At 35.8% G+C, this 25,950-nt stretch overlaps 1 protein-coding gene across 1 annotated transcript; it reads right to left on the bottom strand.

Annotated features, from left to right (window-relative positions):
• Positions 1–12,718: 12,718 nt before the first annotated feature.
• On the bottom strand, positions 12,719–25,404 carry LOC113057044 (beta-1,4-N-acetylgalactosaminyltransferase 3-like). The gene is made up of 20 exons (XM_026224064.1): positions 25,223–25,404; positions 24,286–24,371; positions 24,126–24,167; positions 23,789–23,878; positions 23,608–23,698; positions 23,395–23,495; positions 22,047–22,114; positions 21,860–21,935; positions 21,696–21,762; positions 21,271–21,408; positions 21,061–21,167; positions 19,925–20,025; positions 19,706–19,767; positions 16,345–16,525; positions 15,648–15,871; positions 14,553–14,706; positions 14,368–14,440; positions 14,083–14,236; positions 13,734–13,860; positions 12,719–13,203 (listed from the first exon to the last, which is right to left on the bottom strand). Exons 1-20 carry the CDS (start codon positions 25,359–25,361, stop codon positions 13,101–13,103), a joined length of 2,184 nt encoding a protein of 727 aa, XP_026079849.1. The 5' UTR covers positions 25,362–25,404; the 3' UTR covers positions 12,719–13,100.
• Positions 25,405–25,950: the final 546 nt, after the last annotated feature.

Here is a 25,950-nt window from a genome sequence, read left to right as displayed (position 1 = left end):
GGGGGGCTGATTGTGCTTTTCCCGCTGTTAAGTGCTCCGCTCTCACCAGACATGCTCCAAGGTGTGTGTCTCTGCATGTGATCTTGCGATTGTGGTCACGCTGCTGCTGAGACACGGTGGCAACTGAGATCATGGGGATTGCACATGATCTGGCAATCAGGTTGGAGACAACTCTTCCTATTTCCACCCGTGTACCCTAGAGCTTGTTCTTGAGTCTTGGAAGCTTGCACTGTGGTTTCTTCCTCCTCTGATTGTGAGCCCTTTGCAGCGGCCTATGTCTGAGAAGATTGATGCTGTTTGTGTGACTGAGTGGCTCGCGCTCTGCCGAGGCAACATGTATATTACAGGTTCATCTCAATAAATTTGAATGTCGTGGATAAGTTAATTCACTTCAGTAATTCAACTCAAATTCAGAAACTAATTTATTAAATAAATTCAGTGTATACTGACTGAAGTGGTATGGAAGCTCAGGTTTCTTTGACAGTGGCCTTCAGATCATCTGCATTTTTTTGTCTCTCGTTTCTCATTTTCCTCTTGAAAATACCCCATAGATTCTCTATGGGATTCAGGTCTGGTGAGTTTGCTGGCCAGTCAAGCACACCAACACCATGGTCATTTAACCAACTTTTGTGCTCTGGGCAGTGTGGGCAGGTGCCAAATCCTACTGGAAAATGAAATAACCATCTTCAAAAAGCTGGTCAGCAGAACGAAGCATGAAGTGCTCCAAAATGTCTTGGTAAACAGGTGCAGTGACTTTGGTTTTCAAAAAACTCAGTGGACCAACACAAGCAGATGACATTGCTCCCCAAATCATCACAGACTGTGGAAACTTAACATTGAACTTCAAACAACTTGGGCTAGGAGCTTCTCCACACCTCCTCAAGACTCTAATAACTTTGGTTTCCAAATGAAATACAAAACTTGCTCCCATCTGAAAAGAGGACTTTTGAACACTGGGCAACAGTCTAGTTCTTCTTCTCCTTAGCCCAGGTAAGACGCCTCTGACATTGTCTGTGGTTCAGCAAATTCCTTGACATTTCTGTGTGGTGGCTCTTGATGCCTTGACCCCAGCCTCAGTCCATTCCTTGTGAAGTTCATTTAAATTCTTCAATTAATTTTGCTTGACAATCCTCATAAGACTGCAGTTGAATTTGTTGGTTGTGCATCTTTTTCTTTTACACTTTTTACTTCCTCTCAATTTTCTGTTAACATGCTTGGGATCAGCGCTTTGTGAACAGCCATATTCTAATTTGTTGAGGGCCAAAATCATCACAATGAAAAAAAACAAAGACTTAAACTACTCCAGTCTGTGTGCACTGAATTTATTTAAACTTTTCCACAACATTATTTTTTATTGAGATGCACCTGTACATCATTTTGTTTTTTGATATGAATCTTTCTACACAAGGCCGTGTTTACTCATCTGGTTGTTTGACTACATTTTATAAATGAAATATTTATCTGACTATGAGAAGTTAGATATACAGGGGCTCTTGGGATGCAATTTTTCCAAAGAGTCTACCGTTAGAGTGGTGTTCCCAGGCCGAAAGCTTCTAGTGGAAGACGGCTCTATGGACCGTCATTCTTGCTGGATAGTCTTTGTCGTAAACACCGTAGGGTCACTGATGGCTAAGTTGCTTGTGACCTCCACGGAGGTTTCCAGAGCAGATACTTCGGCCATCTCCTGCCAGTGTGCCACTTTAGGGCACCAAGCTAATTTCATTGATGACACCAGTGAGCAGTCTCAAGTGGCTGATTCCCTTAATATACTATTTGGCAGTGAGACTATTACCAAACATGTCTCAGTGGGTCCTGCACACTGTAATGAGAGGCAACAGAATCCAGTTCTCTTCTCTTCTGCCTCAATTCAACAGCAGGCTTTAGTAAAGGAACAGAAGTAGACACTCTCTGAGGACGGAGGCCTGCCCTCCAGGAGTTCTGTAGAGAGTGCGCAGAGACAGGGTCCTTCTGCTGTTAGTAGCCCCATTCTGGCCGCGCTGAGTATGGTTCTCTGACTTGATTTCCTTCCTAGACAACTCTCCAGGGAGATTCCCATCAGGAGGGACCTCCTCTCACAGATGGAGGGCATGCCCCTCCTTGGAGTTGGAAGTTATGCGTGTGACCCCTGAGGGGGAAAAGCTTGTAGCTTCCGGTTTCTCAACCGAGGTTTCTGAGAAACCATTCTCCAATCCAGAGCCCCCTTAAGGAGGTTTAGGTGGAATTTTTCACCTCCTGGTGTGGAAACTGCAGGCTCAACCCTGTGAACTGCCCTGTTGGTACAGTTCTGGAACTCCTGCAGGCCCTTCTCTCCACAGGGTTGACCCACTCTACCTTTAAAGTCTACATGGTGGCCATTGCTGCCTACCGTCCCCCTCTAAGTGGGCAGACAACCTCTGGTTACATGTTTCCTCTGCTGTAAGCTGAGGCTGAGGCCTCTGGCCAGAATAAGCTTATGCTAAGCGTTGGATCAGGATGTTATCTTAAAGCCTTGAGCCCTCTGATCTCCCCTTCCATTACTTGTCAGGCTCCTGGGTCCTTCTCACACTTTAGCTGTGCCCTTCCACACTAGGCAGAGATTTGAAATTCTGGCAGCTTGGGCATAGTCGTTTCCAATCAATCCTCCAGCGCAGCTTGAGTTCCTGAAGAGGAACATCTCAGGTTAAGCATGTAACCATGGCCCCTCAAGGGAATGCGACGCTGTTTCTGGGAGCCATACTTCCAGGATCCCTGCCAGTGCTTGCTTCATTCCTAGAGGCTGATGCCAGTTTCACCACATTTGCTTTTAAGCTTCGTGGCTGCTACGTCACCCTGCCCTTGACATCTCATCCATCCATTGGACTGATTACACATATGGTTCAGAGCCGGTCACACTGAAGGGTGTTCCCAAAGCCACCTTCGATGTAGCATCTCATTCCCTCAAAGAACCATGGTTGCATGCAAAACCTGAGACTTTTGTATGTAACAGAAATTTTTTTTACCAGACTTAAAGCATCAGTACATAAATTTGTTTAGTTAAAATAATTTAAAATCAATATTTGAGCAAATACATAACCAGCAGAATCAATCGACTTACTTAATCACTGATTCACAATGGTTATTTTATATTAATGTTTTCCAATATGGGATGGTTTGGGTAGGTGGTTTAAGCATAACATTGGGCTGTTAGTGTCGCTGTTGGATAGTGTTTTCTCTACTTCTTGTTGGCCTTCTGTAGCTAATCGTAGCTCCATGTAGCTGTTTTTATTTTATTTTTTTCTCTAGAATCTTTATCTATCACTCTCTGTTTTTTTAAGTGATAAAATATAACTTAGTTCACAACATATTTCTGATATTATCGATAAATTTTATCAGATTAACTTTGATCGTTCACTTTTATTTTATATCTGTGAGTGCAGTACACCTGCAAAGCGTTAGCACTCATTAGCTTGTCATTAGCATTTTCATTCGGACATATCGCTGTTTTCTTTTCTCCTCTCCTCTCTCTCGCTCCAGTTTTTCACAAGTTCATCAAACAACCGTAGTAAGAATATTTAATCTTCTCCTGCTACTGTTATTTGCACCTCTTGCCACATGTACAGTTTATCTATCTCTGTCGCAGATGAGGGATTCACATGTGATAAATGCAGGGAAATAGTTAGACTGACAGAGAAGATTTCAGAATTAGAGACACACATCCAAACTTTAATTGAGGACAGTAAGAATGTTAGGGCACTAGATACGGCTTTGGATGCGTCTAGTTCAGGGATTCCTGTACATTGTTCGGTTCCGGAAACAGAGCCCCTGTAGCAGGGCAACTGGGTGATGGTAAGGCAGCGTAGTCGTGGGTCAAAACACCGCTTTTCTGTTCTGATCAAAACATTAAACAGGTTCTCCCCACTCATTGATGCACCCACTGAGACACCTGATGAAAGTGCTCTAGTTATTGGTGATTCTAATGTACGGAACGTGAATATAGAGACACCAGCCACTATAGTCAAATGTTTACCGGGAGCCAGAGCGCCTGACATCTTGGCAAATTTAGAGGTGCTGGCTAATGCTAAACGTAAATACAGTAAGATTGTTATTCATGCCGGCGCTAATGATGTTCGACTTCGCCAGTCAGAGATCACTAAAAATAACATTAAAGAGGTGTGTGAATTTGCAAGCACGATGTCAGACACTGTAATATGCTCAGGTCCCCTCCCTGCTTACCGTGGTGATGAGATGCATAGCAGATTGTCATCACTAAAAGGCTAGATGTCTAAGTGGGGCCCACAGAATAACATAGGTTTCATAGACAATTGGACAAGCTTTTGGGAAAGACCTGACCTGTTGAAAAGAGATTGTCTTCATCCCTCCTGGGGTTTCTCCACTCTTCTCTCTAGAAATATGGCAAATAGTCTTAGTGTTTATACTTGACTAACTGGGGCCCAGGTCAGGAAGCAAACAGACTGGCTAAATCGACCATCTGCTAGCTGCCTCACGTCACAGAGGTCAGCTAATTCTCAGCATATAGAGACTCTTTCCCCTAGATATCACACTATAGAGACTGTGTCTGTTCCCCGAACTAGAAAATACAAAAAATGTCCAAACCAAGTTAAGATTAACAATTTAATTGAGGTTCAACAAATAAAAAACAGATGCAATATGGATAAACAAATGATAAAGCTTGGCTTATTAAATATCAGATCCCTTTCTATGAAAACACTTTTGTAAATAATATAATCACTGATCATAATATAGATGTACTCTGTTTGACAGAAACCTGGCTAAAACCTGATGATTACATTATTTTAAATGAGTCCACCCCCCAAGATTACTGTTATAAACATGAGCCGCGTCTTAAAGGCAAAGGGGGAGGTGTTGCTTCAATTTATAACAATGTTTTCAGGATTTCTCAGAGGCCAGGCTTCAAGTATAACTCGTTTGAAGTAATGGTGCTACATATAACATTATCCAGAGAAACTAATTTTAATGATAAATCCCCTGTTATGTTTGTACTGGCTACTGTATACTGGCCACCAGGGCACCATACAGACTTTATTAAAGAGTTTGGTGATTTTACATCCGAGTTAGTTCTAGCCGCAGATAAAGTTTTAATAGTTGGTGATTTTAATATCAATGTTGATAATGAAAAGGATGCATTGGGATCAGCATTTATAGACATTCTGAACTCTATTGGTGTTAGACAACACTTTTCAGGACCTTCTCATTGTCTGAATCATACTCTAGATTTAATACTGTCACATGGAATTGATGTTGATAGTGTTGAAATTATTCAGCCAAGTGATGATATCTCAGATCATTATTTAGTTCTGTGCAAACTTCATATAGCCAAAATTGTAAATTGTACTTCTTGTTACAAGTATGGAAGAACCATCACTTCTACCACAAAAGACTGCTTTTTAAGTTATCTTCCTGATGTATCCAAATTCCTTAGCATGTCCAAAACCTCGGAACAATTTGATGATGTAACTAACAGAAACTATGGACACTCTCTTTTCTAGCACTTTAAATAAAGTTGCTCCTTTACGCTTAAGGAAGGTTAAGGAAAACAGTTTGACACCATGGTATAATGAGCATACTCGCACCTTAAAGAGAGCAGCCTGAAAAATGGAGCGCAGCTGGAGGAAAACAAAACTAGAGGTATTTTGTTTTGCTTGGTGGGAAAGTAACCTATCCTAGAGAAAAGCATTAAAAACTGCTAGATCCGATTACGTTTCTTCTCTTTTAGAAGAAAACAAACATAACCCCAGGTATTTATTCAATACAGTGGCTAAATTAACAAAAAATAAAGCCTCAACAAGTGTTGACATTTCCCAACACCACAGCAGTAATGACTTTATGAACTACTTTACTTCTAAAATCGATACTATTAGAGATAAAATTGCAACCATTCAGCCGTCAGCTACAGTATCACATCAGTCAGTGCACTATAGACCCCCTGAGGAACAGTTCCACTCATTCTCTACTATAGGAGAGGAAGAATTGGATAAACTTGTTAAATCATCTAAACCAACAACATGTATGTTAGACCCTATACCATCTAAGCTCCTAAGAGAGGTTGTTTCCAGAAGTCATAGATCCTCTTCTGACTATTATTAATTCCTCATTGTCATTAGGATATGTCCCCAAAACCTTCAAACTGGCTGTTATTAAGCCTCTCATCAAAAAACCACAACTTGACCTAAAAGAACTAGTTAATTATAGACCAATCTCGAATCTCCCTTTTCTGTCCTAGATACTAGAAAAGGTGGTATCCTCACAATTATATTCCTTCTTAGAGAAAAATGGTATGTGAGGATTTCCAGTCAGGATTTAGACCGTATCATAGTACTGAGACTGCTCTCCTTAGGGTTACAAATGATCTGCTCTTATCATATGATCGTGGGTGTATCTCTCTATTAGTTTTATTGGATCCTAGTGCTGCGTTTGACACAATTGACCACAACATTCTTTTGCATAGACTTGAACACTTTGTTGGCATCAACGGAAGTGCATTAGCATGGTTTTAATCCTACTTATATGACTGACATCAGTTCGTAGCAGTGAATGAAGATGTATCATATCGATCACAAGTGCAGTATGGAGTACCTCAAGGCTCAGTACTAGGGCCGCTACTCTTCACGCTTTATATGTTACCCTTGGGAGATATCATCAGGAAACATGGTGTTAGCTTTCACTGTTATGCTGATGATACTCAGCTCTATATTTCTTCACGGCCCGGTTAAACACACCAATTTGAAAAACTATGCATAGAATGCATAGTCGATATAAAAAACTGGATGACGAGTAATTTCTTACTGCTAAATTCAGAAAAAACAGATAGGAACCTAGGTGTGCTATTTGAATGCAATCTTTCCTTAGAAAGCCACGCTTCTTGCACTGGTAAAACTGCATTTTTCCATCTTAAAAATCTAAATTACGGGGTATGCTCTCAATGTCAAATGCAGAAATGTTAATCCATGCATTTATGACCTCAAGGTTAGATTATTGTAATGCTTCATTGGGTAGTTGTTCTGCAGGCTTAGTAAACAAACTACAGCTAGTCCAAAATGCAGCAGCAAGAGTTCTTACTAGAACCAGGAAGTATGACCATATCAGCCCGGTCCTGTCAACACTGCACTGGCTCCCTATCAAACATCATATAGATTTTAAAATATTGCTTATTACCTATAAAGCCCTGAATGGTTTTGCACCTCAGTATTTGAATGAGCTCCTTTTACATTATAATCCTCTACGTACGCTACGTTCTCAAAACTCAGGCAATTTGATAATACCTAGAATATCAAAATCAACTGCGGGCGGCAGATCCTTTTCCTATTTGGTGCCTAAACCCTGGAATAACCTACCTAACATTGTTCGGGAGGCAGACACACTCTTGCAGTTTAAATTTAGATTAAAGACCCATCTCTTTAACCTGGCGTACACATAACATACTAATATGCTTTTAATATCCAAATCCGTTAAAGGATTTTTAGGCTGCATTAATTAGGTAAACCAGAACCGGAAACCCTTCCCATAACACCCTATGTACTTGCTACGTCATTAGAAGAATGGCATCTACGCTAATATTTGTCTGTTTCTCTCTTATTTCAAGGTCACCATAGCCACCAGATCCAGTCTGTATCCAGATCAGAGGGTCACTGCAGTCACCCGGATCCAGTACGTATCCAGACCAGATGGTGGATCAGCACCTAGAAAGAAACTCTACTGCCCTGAAAGACAGCGGAGACCAGGACAACTGGAGCCCCAAATACAGACCACAGGAAACAGATGATTCTTCTACACAATATGACTTTGCTGCAGCCTGGAATTGAACTACTGGTTTTGTCTGGTCAGAGGAGACCTGGCCTCCCAACTGAGCCTGGTTTCTCCCCAGGTTTTTTTCTCCATTTTGTCACCGATGGAGTTTCGGTTCCTTGCCGCTGTCGCCTCTGGCTTGCTTAGTTGGGGTCACTTCATCTACAGCGATATCGTTGACTTGATTTGACTTGTTGTTTCTTTGCTTTGACGCAATGTATTTTGTTTAAAGCGCTATATAAATAAAGGTGACTTGACTTGACTTGACACTGCATCATTACTTCACATCTGTAAACTACGAGGATCCTGTAGGTGGTGGATCATTTAATTATAGCCTATTCCCACAGCAGCTGGAATAATTATATGTCAAAAAATAATTTTGATGGCGGATTGTAATCAAGAAAGATTATATGAAACACGTTAATTAAATTAAAATGATATTCCAGTTTTAAATGTGCTACTGATTACAGAAAGCCTGGGTTTACACAAGATGTGTAATTTAAAGACAACCAGTTTGATGGGAGCATAATTTTATTTATTGCTTTTTAGGTTACAATGATTTCTGAATATGAAATTCAAATTATATGACAATTAGAGATTAGTTTATATTATATATATATATAGATGTTCTGCTCACGTTTTTTCCTGAATTGTTAATGCAATGTTTTCACACCACAATCTGAACAAAATGAAGCATTTCTTGGTAATTGTTCAACAAAGTATTGATAGTTGTGTTAATATTGTCATATTAACAGTTGTCTGAAGTTTTAGTTGATTGTAATCCATTACATATCTATTTTACATTTAATTATTCGGTTTCTGTACCTGGACACCTACAAATTTAAAAAATAAATAAATGAAATATTGTTTATATAGCACAAATAAATAAATAGAACGAACATACAGTTTAAACAATTTCAAACAGGGCCAACAGGCACAACCTTCATCCGGGCCCCGTAAACCCCAGCTACGGCCCTGAGGGACACCTCTGGCTTAAATAGATTTACTAGCATTCTTGTATAGTCATCAAAAGCCGCACCCACTTTGTCTGCCTAGGTTCTTGAAAAGAATTTGAACTATAACAGGTGCTGATCTAGAATGCCTCCACCTGATTATGTAATGCCTAAGGCAGGTTTCTGCAACTCCAAACCATGGAGGGTCAAACTGGCTAAACAAGCTAATCAAGATAATGAGAACTACTTGCAATTGATCAAACTAAGCTTCTAAACTTGCAGTACCATGTCTTTCTTTCTTTCTTTCTTTCATATTTGGAGCATAACAGCCCCTAGCCAAAATAAATCCAATAATATTTTACTTATCTTCATTAAAAATTAATGTGTAGACAAAAGACATAAAATAGGCCTTAGTAATGTTACATGTTTTTGAGATGTCTGCGGTCATTTAATTTCATTATAAATGTATAAAATAATAAAAAATAGTAAAAAAAAAAAAAGACTCAGATGCCATGTGTTTGACTGGGATATATGTATGTTTTTGTGTGCTACAATGAAGTCTTAAATTGGCATTAAAAGTTACATTATTAAGCAGAAATTACTTTTTTTTTTATTCTTTCAGCATTCACATAATTTATGCACCTGAAGAACCGATGAAATACATGTATATCTTATCGCCTAAAAATATACATACCGTGTTTTTCGGACTATAAGTCGCACCTGACTATAAGTCGCATCAGTCCAAAAATACGTCATGACGAGGAAAAAACATATGTAAGTCGCACTGGACTATAAGTCGCATTTATTTAGAACCAAGAACCAAGAGAAAACATTACCGTCTACAGCCGCGAGAGGGCGCTCTATGCCTTCAGTGTAGACTACGTACAGGGGCACTAAGCAGCATCTCTGGCAGCATAGAGCGCCCTCTGGCGGCTATAGATGGTAATGTTTTCTCTTGGTTCATTTCTCTCGGTTCATGTCAAATTAATTTTGATAAATAAATCGCACCTGACTATAAGTCGCGGGTGGACAAGTGGGGGACAAGTAACCTGATCAAAATTTTAATAACAAACAATAACTAGGGCATCACCGAAACTTTGATGAGACCGGACATGTAACCTGATCAAAATTTTAATAACAAACAATAACTAGGGCATCACCGCAACTTTGAAGAGAATGATTCTGATTTTGACTAATAATGCATGTTGACAGTAGCCTATCAAGGTCGCGTCAGTTGAGGCTCGTGCAGTCTGTCTGACTCACAGAGAAATCAACACTATAAGAACAGCACACACAAAGAAACAAACATATTGCGGTAGAAGAAATATAAATATTCTGTATAATATGTGCAACATCACACGACCAGGAGTTTTCCGACTTCCAGCTGCAAATGTGATATTGATTTTATACATCTTCAGTTAAATAAACAAGCAATATTAACTGACTTACATTTTAGACACATTATGGGTCGTTTTTTTTTTCTATTTCAAACAAAAATAGTTCTAAGCAAAGCCAAAGCAGAACAGTTGCGCATCTGCGAGCAACAGTCTTTCGTTACTAAATGATTCATTTTTAAATGAGTCAATGAATCAGTGAGCCATTTATAAAAACGGTTACTTGCTTCATTTATTGACTGAATCAGTCGTTTGAATGAGTCGGTTGAATCAATGATTGACTCATTAAGAAAGTGACTTGTCACCCCCTACTGGTGGTTTAATATCATATTTAAAAGTATCAGTGTATTTTTTCCAGCATTTCATATTTTCTATGTCAAAAAAGTGAAAACATTAATCTAATAACATAATTTATTCATTTGGACAGATGGAATTTGTTGATACTGATTTCATTTTAATAATAATAACAACCATATTGTCTTATTACTCTAATTTAATGTAAGGATAAAATGTAAGAATTCAACATAAATCTAGACATCTATATTTAATCAGTTTAGGAAAATATTTTTTTCTTTATAAAGTTAAAAGTGTAACAGCAATCAATTTAAGGCAAATATAAAAAATATACTTATTAAAGTAATACCTGATAGAGCACTGATTAAACTGGTTCAGAATAAATTACATTTGTGCCAAAAAAAAGCTTGTGTAAAAGCTTAATATTGAGTCCTGTATTAGCTATGTTATTGCTATGAGTTCATCCGCTTTAATATTAATTTTTGTAATGTTGTTTTTGTTTTCCTCGTTACTTTGCACTTAAAATGGTTTGAGATGGATATAAATGTCCTCACTGTGTGAGTTTAGTCTTTTTCAAAATTCATGTTCCCAATGTAGCTATATTGTTTGATATTTTTCATTGATACAGTCTTATTCACTTCTAGTGTTTTTTTTTTTTTAGATTAAATGTTTTTATTTAGTAGTGATATTGCTGTGATTTAAATATATATTTAAATATATTTTCAAAAAAAGTACAAGATTAGGCTAACTGAATATATGTGATATCAAATAAGGGTTAGAACAAATGAAATCTAAATGTAATCCAAAAGTAATCAGATTACGTTACCAAAAATGTGTAATCTAAGATATTATATTACTGATTCCAATTTTTTTCATGTAATCTGTAATCAGTATCTGATTACAATTCATAAGTAATCTACCCTGATCTGTATATATATATATATATATATAAACCTTTTTTAATGATTAACACATTAATGCACTGAATTTCATTAATGACAGAGAAATAAATAACAGTTATGTGTGAAATTGTTAGTTTCAAAGATTTTAACTGCATCGAACAGCACATAAATGCAAGCACAATAGAATAATGGTATAACTAATATTTGAACATCCTTTACATGTATCTCTTCATGATGAATGACAAACATTTGTAATTTAAAGATGACTAATTATTAATTGCTTTTACAACATGGCTCATTAGCCATTCTTATGTTCTGGCTCAGATTGTTATCACATTGGTGAATCTGAGATGACAAGCTAAGCAAGCAGGTTAAGGGATGGGCCATTTACCATGATGACAGCAGTAAATAAACAGGTTAAGCAGGCTCTTTCAGTACAGCACTGTTCATCTTGTATTTTTAAGTCATGTATCCTGTAGCTTAATTACCTTAACCTTGAAGAGATGAATATTAAAAAGTTTTAATCATTGTGATCTCAAAGCGTGCAGGGCGACAGAGCTTTCCTGTTGTTCACCTAGATGGGTCATTCACACTATAAGATGAAATACGTCTATATATAATAAGATATATACGAAATAAGATATATACGTCTGCCTTTTAATGCCTTACAAACAATAGCAGAAAATTCTAGCCGCTGCCTAGCAACTACTTTGAACTTCCTAGCAACCTCAAAGCAATTCCTTAGCAACCATTCAGAACTCAATTTGCTGATATTAATTACACATTCTTGTAAATATTAACTTAATTTTGTATTGCCCTTCAGGGGTTATTTTTATCATGATCGCAGTTTGTTGCTACTTTAAACAATACAATTTTTTAAATATTTTCAAGTAGCCTTGTGATAAGCTGCATAATGTACAGTACATTCATCATCATCATAAAGTGGCTTGCAGTATATCTTTAGATTTGTTCTTTGCGACTAATCTCACTCAGCCTTGAAGAACATTTGAGTGCACAGCCTCCACTATGAACTCAAAGGCGGAAGGGAGCAAAGATGGTTTTTATGACAGCTATGAAAGACCATGAACCTTTATTTATTAAATAAACAAAATCCTGTGACACTGAAGCAAAGGCATCTGAATTTAGCTTCGCCATCACATGAATAAATGATGGTTTGAAATATATTAAAATAGAAAACTTTTTTATTTTGTTATTTTACAATATTACAGTTGTTACTGTATTTTAATCAAATAAATACAGCCTTGGGTGAGCATAAGAGACTTAATTTAAAAACAATAAAAATCTTATCAACACGAAGTGTGTTATTTTATTACATAATAGTGAAGTATCTATATATATCCTATATATATATATATATACATATGGTTTCTTTCTTTTTTCTTTCTTTCTTAATAAATCAACACTTGGTTTCTCTGCAAAACTGTGCCCAAGGCCATTTGTTAAAAACACAATAAAACTGGTTTTGCATACAGAGAAGTGTAAATATGGCTGATTGTCTCCACAAAGCTGAAACGAATGCTAACCTCTAACCTTAATTTACATCCTTAATATGTTGGTAGCATATCCTTATAGCTAGCAATACTGGTTGTCACAATCAGATCCATCCATGACTTTTCTGAGTTGAATCCATGAAGTGTTTTCTTGACAGATGATTGCGTGATTGAGTTGTGAGATTGACCAATGTGATCATCTGTGGTGGCAAGGTTTACGCTCAACTGGTTTAAAAAAAAAAATACAAAATTGAGCATTTGCTTTTAGCCTTGATTGTTGTTTTCCCACATTCCACGTTTAGAATGAAAATGGTGAAAGAAATTTCTGAGGTGGAGTCGTTCAACCTCCAACCCATTACCTAGTACTCTAAAGAGAGAGAGAGAGAGAGAGAGAGAGAGAGAGAGAGAGAGAATATTAAATTTATATATATATGCAGGTATGCACTCAGTAAATTTTGTTTACTTTGTTGACACCTAAAGGTAGTTATTATTATTATTTTTAGTAGTACTTTTAGTAGTAACAAACTCCATGTAGAATATTAGTATGTTCACACAACAGTGATTGTCCTTAAATTAAAAAAATTTATTCCTTCGCAAGTCTTTTAATTAGCAGAAAAAAGTGCACTGATGTACTGATGCACTCCTGTTCCTCATGTACATACTATGTACTTATTATAGTAATTACAATAACTATGTAATAACTAGGTACTAACCCTGAACCTACCCCTAAACCTAACCCTACCCCATGTAGTTACCTTGTGTTACCAGAACTTTCTTAGATAAATACACTGTAAGTACACTATAAATACATGTTAGTACACGTACTGTAAAATAAAGTGCAACCAACAAAACACTAGAAAATGTTTAGTAACTCCAGAGATGATTGGCTTTCATTACCTGTCTAATAACTCCCAGTCTTCACCGCCCCATTTGTCTTTGAATTCTCTAGTGTTCATGCCACCAATACGGTCCATGTCTGACTTGTAGATTCCCATCAGACCATAACCAGAAACCTCCCAAGAACCTATGGAGTACATTTGCATTATTATCATGGCATATCTGAACATGCACCAAACATGAGCCAGTGACTCAAAAGCAGGGAAAAGATAAAAGCGTAATTATTTTAGATTATGACAATTATGATTAGTATGTATGATTTTTTAAACCATTTTCCACTTCTACCTGACGAAACTGTAAATCTGAATACTTAGCAAATAAAACTGTAATTCATATTGGAGACCAGTACCAGCTGGAGCTATCGGGGAAGCACCACAATCCAGTCTCATCACAACTGGAGCATAGACCATCTTTCCTTCCACACAATGTTTTCGTATACTGGTTATTATATTTACAGGATAGTAGAGGTGCAGGTCACACAGGAACAAAATACTGTGCTCATCCTGAGAAGGAAAAACTAAAATTACAACAGCTTGCGTATATCAATTCATTCATCCAAAACAATGGCTTTCAAGAGCAAGAAAAATGATACAGTAATACGAAGAGCTTATATTGTAAAAATGGGGTTACCTACTTCAACAAGATCTATTCCAGCTTGAAGGCCACCTGATCTTTCGAAATTACCATCCATCTTCTTAAACTTGTAGCTGTGTATTTGAGCATGGTGACATCATTAGCCATAGGAATTGTGTACTGACTAACACACACACACACACACACACACACACTTATATATAAGTTTAAAACAAAGTCTTTTACCTTGGTAATGTTGACCTTTTGAGTCTTTTCTCGATATCTATGTCAGAGCTGTCATAATCTATAATTATTACATTAAAGTTTTTGTCCCCGGTTGCTCTGTACACTTTTTCCATTTCCCTGATGAACTGTATGATCCATCTGGCCTGATTTTTCACTATTGGAAGATAAATGAAGACTGCATTCATATTTTTGTCTTAGTTAGACATGCAACAGACAATATCAGACATTAAAATACTTTTACATTTAATTGAATAATGGGCATTCAGGTTCCAATGTAAGTTTTTGATCAGGAAAATATTTACATTGTTGTCAAGTTTATAATGAACATTTTTAATAACACAATTGACATCTAATTTCACTTTAGTTATAACGTAACTACAAGTGTTTTGACATGTGACAATAACGTTAATACTTTGTCTTAAGGTGTCCTTGTTACACATATTACATGCACTTACTTTTTTTAATAACAATTAATGATGCATATTTACATGCAAGTAACCCTAAACAGAATCCTAACCCTAACCCTCAACGTATGGTAAGTACATCTACTCAATGTATAATTGCTCTGTAACAAGGACACCTTAAGACAAAGTGTAACCACTATAACCAAATGGCAATTGCTTTAAAACACACACACACACACACACACACACACAAAAAAAAAAAAACACACAAAAAATTAAACAAATACTGGGCCACAAATGTACTGGGATGGTGTGCCGGAAAAGACATAGAAACTGGGACAATAAATAAACAAAGGAAATGAACAGGGAAACAATAAGAATAGTAACACATTAAAAAACAAGAGTCCTAAAACAAAAGAACACATGCTAGTTTTGTGCTGGTATTATGAAAGGTACAAAGAAATTCTAGCAACAAGCTAAAGTTACAGTCTAAAAAAAAAAAAAAAAAAAAACGGACAGTTTTTATTGTGTATGCACCTATTCAATTACTTGGATTAGATGTGGTGTGTTTTGAATGTGTTGAGTCTAAAGACACAAGTAGCTCCAGGTCAAATATCAAAGTTGTCATTTCATTATTATTGTAATGCATCACAGTTAAAAAACAGATACTGATAAATCTGATTAGTTTTACCTGCCACGATAATATGAACAGTAGCAGATGGGTTCCAGCTGAAGGCTTTTGGACTGCAGAGAATCGTTTGCTTTTTTGAATCCTCAGCCGGTGCATAGACATAATGTGAAACAAGAGCTTTCTGACCTTGTGGGCCCACAAGTTCAAGTTCCACCAGATAACGGCTGCCCACGTCTTTGTCTTCACGCCTTACAACATTCACAACACGTAACAGGGAGTAGCCACTGTGAAGATGGAAACAAGTATTATAGTATAACACCACACCTGGTTTCTCTATTGTCATGTTGGAGCAAAAAAAAAAAAATCATCATTATTGAAAAAATGTTCACATGGGTGCATCGGAACATGTTGATCAGATAATTGTGTACACATACTTTTAGACTAAGCTATCACTGAAGTTGCATACTGGAACCATACGAATATGATTTTAAAAAAAAGTGACATAACTTGCCCCATTTGGCGGTAAGATGCATCATGTCAAATTAAGGCATTGAAGAATATGTACAAATTATTTACATTTTTATCTTAAATAATGATATTAAAAGAAATGTTACATTCTTTTCTTCAGGTTTCACCAACTTTTCAAGGCTAAAGTAGCTTTTTTCAGTGCATAATTTTTCCCTGTATATTTGTCTATTCATTGACAAGCAATTTTAAATGAGAAGGGTTAAAAGAGGTAAACAATGGACAAGCTTACCGTGTCTCTTCACTTGAATGCAATGCATTTAAAAAGGCTCTAACAATTGGCATGGCATGACTTTGAGACATCACAATGTTTCCGGTTGTTCTGCAGGAATTTTCCACCGAGGTGGTTTGCTTTGAAGCAACATTGAGGGGTTTCACGTCATAGACACGCTGCCAGAAAGGACCTTCAGGACCTGAATTAAGCAAGTATTACAACGGCACTATATTTAGTATATGAACTGAGCCTACAAATATAAAAACTAGGTGCTTTTTGAAGCATTCTAGGTTTTAACAAAGAACTGTCTTCATAACAAGAACAGTTTCTCATTTTATTGTAGGGTAAGAATAATGATATGGACTCAAACCATCTCAGTGCTTATAATGTGCTTTGTGAATCATTTATCTCCGCTCATTTTCACTGTTCCAAACATGTCTTATATATTGTTCGAAGCTAATTTCCCTTGACAACACTGTCATACAGTTTGGGGGGCAGATATTTTTTTTTTTTACCGCTGTCAGCATATAGGAGCAAACAAAACTAAAATCCCTTAACTTAACAAACATTATACAGAAATTTGGCTATTAACATTAACCACAACAGCCTTGTGACATTAAAGGGATACTCCACCCCAAAATGAAAATTCATCTTATGAACACAATTTAAGTTATTTTGGATGAAAACCAGGAGGCTTGTGACTGTCCCATAGACTGCCAAGTAACACTGTCAAGGTCCAGAAAAGTATGAAAGACTTCGTCAGAATAGTCCATCTGCCGTAGTCAAGTCCAGCTTTGTCGAGACCGAGTCCAAAGAGGCTCGAGTCCAAGTCAAGTCCAAGTCCAAAACTTTTGAGTCCAAGTCAAGACCGAGTCCAAATGAGAGAAAAAAGGGTCCTCTTCAAGACCACATACTTAACTACTGATAATGTTTGTGATGCGAGAGACAGCATATCTCCTATTCTAAGAAAATAATTTTACATTATTATTTGTAATGATCAAAAGTAACAACTCTGTAGGACAGGGGCCTCCAAACTAGATCCTGGATGGCCAATGTCCTGAAAAGTTTAGCTCCAACTGGCCTTAACACACCTGGAAGATTAGTGTGTCTAGTAAGAGCTTGATTTTTTAATTTTTCTTAATAATGCTGCTTTTGCTGACATTATGTCTGTGGTCACATTGCACAGACACACGCAAAGCTCAGGATATGACAAATGCGCGCAGCAAGGCTAGAAGGGATACCTTTGGCTCTACTTGGCATGCCTGCGCACATAAATACAGCAAAATTTTTGTCATACTGTACTAGTGCTTGCCTAGACTAGTCGAGCGCTGTCGGAAACAATCGACTACTCCAGCATGTATTAACAATAATGCATACAAAGTGTTTGCAAGTACGACGTGAATTTTAGAATTGCAATATTGTGTGGAGCTGTTACTTTCTATGACCTTATCTATGTTGAATGTAAAAATAAAATATGTAATGTAATAATTAGGGTTGTGCCTGAAGTCGAATACCTTTTTCGGAATGGCTCGGATAACAACTTCAAAAACGAAGAACGGACAAGGAATAATTCTTCCTGAATACTCGGCAGAAGCTGACACAGTCTGGTGTTTGCTAGATAACAGCTGAGCCAGGGGATCAGCGCCAGACGTGAAAGAATCTATACTTTATGAGTGAAAAGAGCGCAAATCAAATACCGCATTATTGTCGCTTCTCTGTACATCTCTCAGAAATCAGAGCATTGCAAGAGTAATGTTACCTATAATAATACATCATACACGTTATATTATTTGTATATATTTAAAATGAAAATATTTACAGCTTAGGTTACGATGTGATACGAATGAATGGAATAAGCACAGCGCGTTCACCAATCAAACAGCAGCGTTGTGCGTCTCAGTCTCTCAAAAACCAAATCAGTTCTCTCTCAAGAGTAGGCTAATAATCAGCTTAGATACGGATACATTGTCTACTTGTCCTAGATGTTTGCATCTCTACATTTTGCTGGTTTGCGCGGCACACACACAAGACTCGCTGTGTTCTGCGTAATGAAAATGTGATCCATTTTGAATGGATCCAGTCATGTTCAAATGATCACTAAACGTTTGTCATGACATCTCTCTGCTTGCATGATAAGTATTATTTTAGAAATTAATAATTATTTTAGTTTAACACAACATACTTGTTCAGTGATAACTACGAAAAAACTATAAAAAGTCATAACGGTCTTATCAAGTAACTGTATGATGTTGTATCCGAATGCAGATAAGACAAATTTTGTGATTGTTACAGATACAAATACTGGCTGTTACATGAAAATTTAAATATGTAATGTAATGCATAATTATAAAGTTTTTAAAATTTACATATGTAATTGTTGCTCTACATTAATACGCGTTTATTGATTAAAAAAAAACTATTTAATGTGTTTTCATTTACAATAGCATGAACCACAAGTAGTCGAGTAACTCATATTTTATAAAAAAGCATATTTTATAAAAAAAAATCAACTATTAGAAATCAGTAGTCTTGCAACCATCTATAATGTACAACAATACTTGGTATTTCATTATTGTAAAGGGTACGTTTAAGGTTATCTAGTTGTAGACGTAAATAAAACACAATCTAACAGGTAGAAAATTAAATTAGAATCATCTAAACTTTTCAGGTCGCAGTAAGTGCACCGCTGGTCATGCACATCCTTTCCCGGAACAATACTGAAAGCTAAGATGGAGAAACAGATGATCATAGCTGTACAAGGATAGCCATTTTTTTAAACGAATCTATTAGCAGAGCTACTACAAGGGATGGTTGCCCAGCAACAGCAGATGCCACTGGAGCACAAGCGCAGATTACAGAGTGCTTTGGAAATAAGGAGAGCGGCGCGCCTAGCATTATCCACACGTTTTCAGTCGCGACATCATGCAAATGTGGTTTTGTTTTGAAGGAGAATTTTTTTATTTAATTTTTTTGCCAAGTCCAAGACAAGTCCGGGTGCAAATGCAACGAGTCCGAGACAAGTCCGAGACCGGACTCGAGTACTACAGCCCTACCATGATGTCTTTCATACTTTTCCGGACCTTGACAGTGCTATTTGGCAGTCTATAGGACAGTCACAGGCCTCCCGGTTTTCATCCAAAATATCTTAAATTGTGCTCCGAAGACAAACAAAGCTTTTATGGGTTTTGAACGACATGGGGGTAAATGATTAATGACAAAATGTTCATTTTGAGGTAGAGTATCCCTTTAACTAAAAAAATAACATTTCAGAAGAATCGTAAACATAAGATCAGGTTTGAATTATCCCCCACGTCAATCTTTTAAATGAATTTTTGGGAATCTTTATTTTCTAAGATTACTTTCAGAATATGTGTTTTACCTGTATTTAGCATTTGTACATCTGGGTCCTCAACCTCGATCAGATAAGAAGCGAGTCCTTTACTAAAAAAGTGAAGACACACAATACATGCCAAAGTAGAATGCAGTTAGTTGCAAACAGGAAACTGATAAAGCTTACTTAATAAATATTGTAAAGACTATGAAACAAGAACATGGAAAGGTGTATATTCAGATTAATGCAATAATCTATGCATCATACTCTGCCTGAAATGATGGATCTTGTCTGTAGAAGCACATCTCATCATTGTTTGCAGTAGTTTGCCTGGTGTAGTCATTTGGATACACTGATGAAAACTGAATCTACAAGAACAGAAACAGGTTAAAGTTACCTTATGAATATACTATTGTTATTTGACAAGTAATGCTAGTTCATAATACATTAACTAATTCTAATCTATACTTGTTATTAAAATGTATACCTGTATAGTTATATTTCTATCAATACATGTTATATAACATAAAACAAATAAATAAATGCTTTAAAGTTGTTCATTTTTAGTTCATAGCAAATTGATGTGTTGTTTTTGTTTTGTTTTGTGGTTGCCAGTCTTACAATCAACTTACAATGAATTCAGACTGTAAATCAAGTAGAAAAATAAAATAAAAAATAAAAACTTATTTTGCCATGTAGGAATCGTAAAAATTAACTTAAAGCTGCAGTAGGTAACTTTTGACGCTCTAGCGGTTAATAAACAGAACTGCTTGCGTCTTGCGGAAGAACATCGTAGCCGGAACTACTTCTCTCTGTTTATGTCTATGAAGAATCACAACGGTACTGGGTTACTCCGCCGCGGTACCCCCGAAGCAATCTAAAATAGTCCGAATATAAACACTTATTATAGGTGCACCCTAGTGATTCAGGACAAGCTAAAAACACGGTTTGGAAAATGGATTCATGGTGTACTCGCTTATTATATACATTTTTCTACATTTTAAACACAAACAAAGTTACAGACCGCAGCTCTGATTGGTTGTTTCTTACCGGGAGCGGAGTATTTCTGCAAACGGCAATAGGACCACTGGGAGGAGCCAGAGGAGCTCGATTTTTTCACAGATTATCCGTCACATATTCTACTGTCAGGACATAATGACCGGTTTAACAAATATGTAAAAAATATATTTTTACAAAAGTTACCTACTGCAGCTTTAACATTAGCTGTAATGTTAGTATGGTGAAGCAATCACTCTCTTTGATTTTTCTTTGATTAGCATGCTAATTTTAGCTATTCCACCTCTCAAGGCTGTGATTGTAAAATCTAATTTCCCTGCATAGTTATTATTTGGGCCGGTTTTCAGAATCTTAGTGTATGGAGAGATTAAAAATGCTTAACTCACCAAATGTACACCCTCATATCTTTCAATTTGTTTATTGAGTATGTAACTTGGATTGTAATGGCATTCAGGGAACAAGCCTTTCAGGTAGGATTCGTCTAGAATTTGGTCTGTTTAAACAAAGAGAATATGTTTGGTCTGTTTAAATGCCAGAAATGTCATTAAGGCGAGATAATTCTTCAGTTTTCGATTTAGGATTTCCATAATGCTTACATTTATAGATGTGATCTCGTGGGTCTTCTCTGTTAAGGTCTCCTGCAGGATGGGGTGACATGGGCTCAAGGAGCCTATCGTAACTTGCTTTTGTTTGAGGTATGTGATCAATATCTCCCATTTGTAGAGAAGATTCATCTGACAAAACGTAATGAGTCTACATGTTATCAACAAGTCCTGTAAAAGTCATAAAAGTCAATACTGATATGCCTCTTCCTCACACTTTGTGTTTCAGTAGCGAATATATTAACACTGACAAGAACTTTTCCTTGTTAAGCCTAAATCTGTTTTCTGTTGCAAGCATATACTGTATATAACACAGTTTTATTCATGGTTGAAAATGCATGTCTTGCAGATGCCTTCATATCATCACATCAAACAACATTCTGTCAAACTTTTGGCCATTCCACTAGAGACAAACATACCTTCATATAATGATAAAAACTTGGAGGTTATCACAGAAAAAGTGCCATTGTCACGGTTTAAACTCCACTGCAGAAAAAAAGAAAAGAAAATTAAAAAGACATTACATTTTAGGCTCATTGTACAAACTAAATTGTCTACCACACGCATATAATGTAATACATACAGCTACTTCCAGATGATCCATTCCCATATTCTGTTTTAAGAGGATTTCAAAAAAATATTTCATGTCTTTCACTAACCTAAGGAAGAGAGAGACCCTGCATTATGGCATGATACAGTCTTTTTTTAAATATGCTTTTGACAATAAATAAATAAAAATAAAAATAAATAAATAAAATAAAAATTCTTACAAGACAGGTTTGGAGATCTGGGATGCAAATTTCCAATACTCGCCAGGAGCAGTCCATTCATTTCCTGTCTGATTCAAAACAGAAACATGCTACAATGGTAAACAGAGATTAAATGTTTCATATTAACATATAAACATACTGAAGAGTATTTGAATAATTAAGTCACCTTTAATGTGTGCATAATTACAGGTGCATCTCAATAAATTTGAATGTTCATGTAAAGACTGGGAAATTTGCAAAGACACTGTAAAAATGTGTTGTGCTATCTACTTTAAACACACACACACACACACACACACACACATACATACACACACACATATATATATATATATATATATATATATATACACACACACACACACACACACACACACACACACACACACACATATATATATATATATATATATATATACACTGTAACAATATTACACCCACACACACACATATATATATACATATATATAATATTTTTGAGATTTTAAGCCATAATGTGAATGTTTAATGTTTAATGTATAATGTTTAAGCCTTGATTTAATGGAATCTACCTAAATAAAGAATGTAAAATTGATTTGTTTTATGGCATAATTTATTTTATATTAGTGAAATGTGCTCATTTATTTTTAATTGATTTTCAAATGTCTGTGATTTCGAGTAAAGCCTGTTTGTATTTTATAATGAAATTGAGTTTTGTACAATAAAAAAAAGAAAAAAAAAGAAAAAAGTATACAGCTAGACAACTCAAACGAGAATATACTTGAGAAATTCTCAACTGTTTAACTCTAGGGGACATGGAAAATGATCCTATTTTCAAAAAAAAGTGGAGTGTTCCTTTAAGACCCTAAAGAATCATATCAAACTGTGGAAAATGAGCATCCGAAGACCCCTTTTAAAAGTGAGGAAAACATAGGCTATCTCTTTATGACATAAAATATATCCATTTATAAAATGTTTTCAATATTTTCTATACAACACTGACCCACAATTTCTAAAAATATACACAATATTTCGTAATTAAAATATTAATTCTTTAAATGAATAATACAAGACCCTTGATATTTTTTTATGAGTCTGTTGTGTGAATCTGGCCCCTTAAACAATGGTGGTTTATGATGATCTTGTCATGCTATTCTGCCCTCTTTTGAGCTTGACAGCATGTTGTCATACCAAATTGTCACTGTATGGAAAAGAGCTTCATCAATTTTCAATCAAAATATTTTTTTTTTCACATTTAAAAAAGGGAAGAATTTTCTTGTGTGTGTGTGTGTGTGTTAATTGACATACATTGCATCATTTAAATTGTATTCAAGTGTAACAAACACATCCACGTTCAGACCAGACATACCTTACCAACATAGACGAGACGTTTAAGGTTTTCCGGACTTTCATTTAAACTGAGCCAGAACTCTGAGTTATCATCAGAGGAAACAGCAAAAATATATTCATCTATAAGCAAAACCAATTCAATATCAATGCATTTGTTAATTGCATCTACAAAAGTTTAATTTAATTCACTATATAATACAAAATAAAACGTTTATTTTAATGCTGGACTCACCAGTTTCTGCAGGATGGAGGTAACCAAAGATTCTCAGGCCATAATTGCTCCACTGAGGTGCCACAGCAAGTCTGCTTACTGTAGTACGCACCTTTAAATAAACCCATGATATTATATTCTTACTTATACAATGAGACTATCACTTGATAACAGTACACAACTAAATATGTATAGAACTAACATTGGGAAATAACGGATAGAGCAGGTTATTCCTGAGTTGATTAAGGGATCCACCGCAACAGTCTTCAAAAACGTGCACATTCACTCGACCCTGAGGAGGAAATAGAAATGCTCAGGTTGTATTCACTACAATTATTTTTGTTATTCAATGAATTTAATAAACTGAATGTTTACAAATAAACAAATAACAGATTGTTGTATTTCAGAATTTCTTATTTAAAATTTAGGTAGAACGTTTTCTTGAAGAATGATAATATCTTTTGTATATAAAACTTTCAAAACTTTATTTTATTTTTGTGGGTGAACTAACCCTTTAAAAGAACTAATGTCATACTCACCTTATATGTTTTGACTTGCTGTTGGCCATCACCGATATTTTTCTTAGGAAATTCACAAAAGGAAGAAAGTATTTAAATTAGGGGAATGAGAGAGAACAATAGTCTTGTGTCTTATTAATATGTTTATACAAAAATAAAAAGTCAGGTCCCACAATCTTACCTGGATCTCCTGTGCATCAGGAGCTTCATCATTTAGAGGTGATTCTCTCTTCTTGATATCTTTGGCGATGTTTGTTTTTTCAGACCCTTGAGGAAGGAAATAGGATAAAATGTATAAATCAAGAGTATGTAAATGCTTTTGAATCTGACTGGCTTACATACTGAATTCACACGTTCAGGGGTGGCCTTGTATTATATTGTATGAAGCATAATTATCTTTATCTATAAGCCATCCTTATATAGGTTATATCAATTCAGAAGTTAAAAACCCAGTGTCCTATGGGTGGCGCCTCAACGAGAATTTTCTTTAAGACAAAAAAAAAAATCAAATAATTTAATAATAAGCAAATATTTATTAATAAATAATTTTATAATAACAGTAGTAGCAGTAGTAGTAGTAGTAGTAAATTCATCAACCTAGAATAATACATTTTACTGACAGAAGCAAGCAAACAAACAAACAAATCATAAAAAAGTCCTAATATCTCATAATCTTCCATAGTAATCTTGATTTGTTTCAGTGAAATTAAAAGGTATAGCTCTTTTTAGGTGTCACGGTGGATATTTTACACTGGTTCTATGAAAATAGAGCAAAGACAACTAAAATAGGGCTGACAGTTAAATGAAGGGTGGAGTTGTAGAAAATGACAAAGCTTATGAAACATTACACCTTACATAGTCTCCTTCAGTTGATACATGTATAGATCTGGCATTTCATGAATGGCTAATTTGACCCGATCAATGTTTTCCTTAGTTTTTTTTCTTTTTTTATCTGGCATCCTGAATTAGATGTTGGTACTTGAACTCCATTGCATAAGAAAATTACTTAATTAAGAAGAATATCAGACAAATCGTTTTTGAAGAAAGACCAAAAAGCATAAAACATCAGTCAAAAATTAAATTAATAAACGCAGCTATTATAAATAAAGGCAACTTACCAGCAGACGAAATATATTTCTTTGAGTCCACATAATATGCTCCTAAAGATATGAAAACATAAAATATGATACATATTATGAGTAGAGAAAATAAAAAAAACATCACCTTGCGGTGGTGAAAAGCTCTCAGAGTGAACATTCTGCTAGACACTGAGTACCGTATGATGCCCAGTAAGTATTAAGCTGCTTTTTAGAGCATTGTCTCACACAAAAACCGGCTGAACAAGATAGAATAAGTTTGTGTGACAATGGTTAGTTAAAAGCCCTGTTGGCTCTTATATCCAGAATTTCTTGAAATCTGCTTTTGTAGATCTTATCAGCTTGTAAAAAAAAGAAAAAAAAAGAAAGAAAACCATTTAAATATAAAATGTAAAATGTCCTTTATTTGCATCTCAAGCTATGTTAAATAAAAAATCTGAATGATTTAGGGTGAAGATCTATAATGATCTTCATTCCCCCCCCCCCCCCCCCCCCCTTTCAGTTTTAATATTAAATAGTTAAAGTATATATTTTTTTCTTCGGGGGATCTATTATACTTTCTGATGCAATACTACAGTATAGCTGACGGCTGCATAGTTAAAATTGTTCTCTAATAATCTCTTGGAAGTAGTTCATAAAGTCATTACTGCTGTGCTGTTGGGAAATGTCAATGCCTGTTGTTGCTTTGTTTTTAATTAATTAAGCCACTGTGTTGAATAAATACCTACAATAGACGAAAAGTAATCATA

The sequence above is a fragment of the Carassius auratus genome, chromosome 4 (assembly GCF_003368295.1).
Source record: "Carassius auratus strain Wakin chromosome 4, ASM336829v1, whole genome shotgun sequence".
NCBI lineage: Eukaryota > Metazoa > Chordata > Actinopteri > Cypriniformes > Cyprinidae > Carassius > Carassius auratus.
The sequence above is the reverse complement of the archived record's forward strand: the minus strand, read 5'-3'. Positions and strand labels throughout refer to the sequence as shown.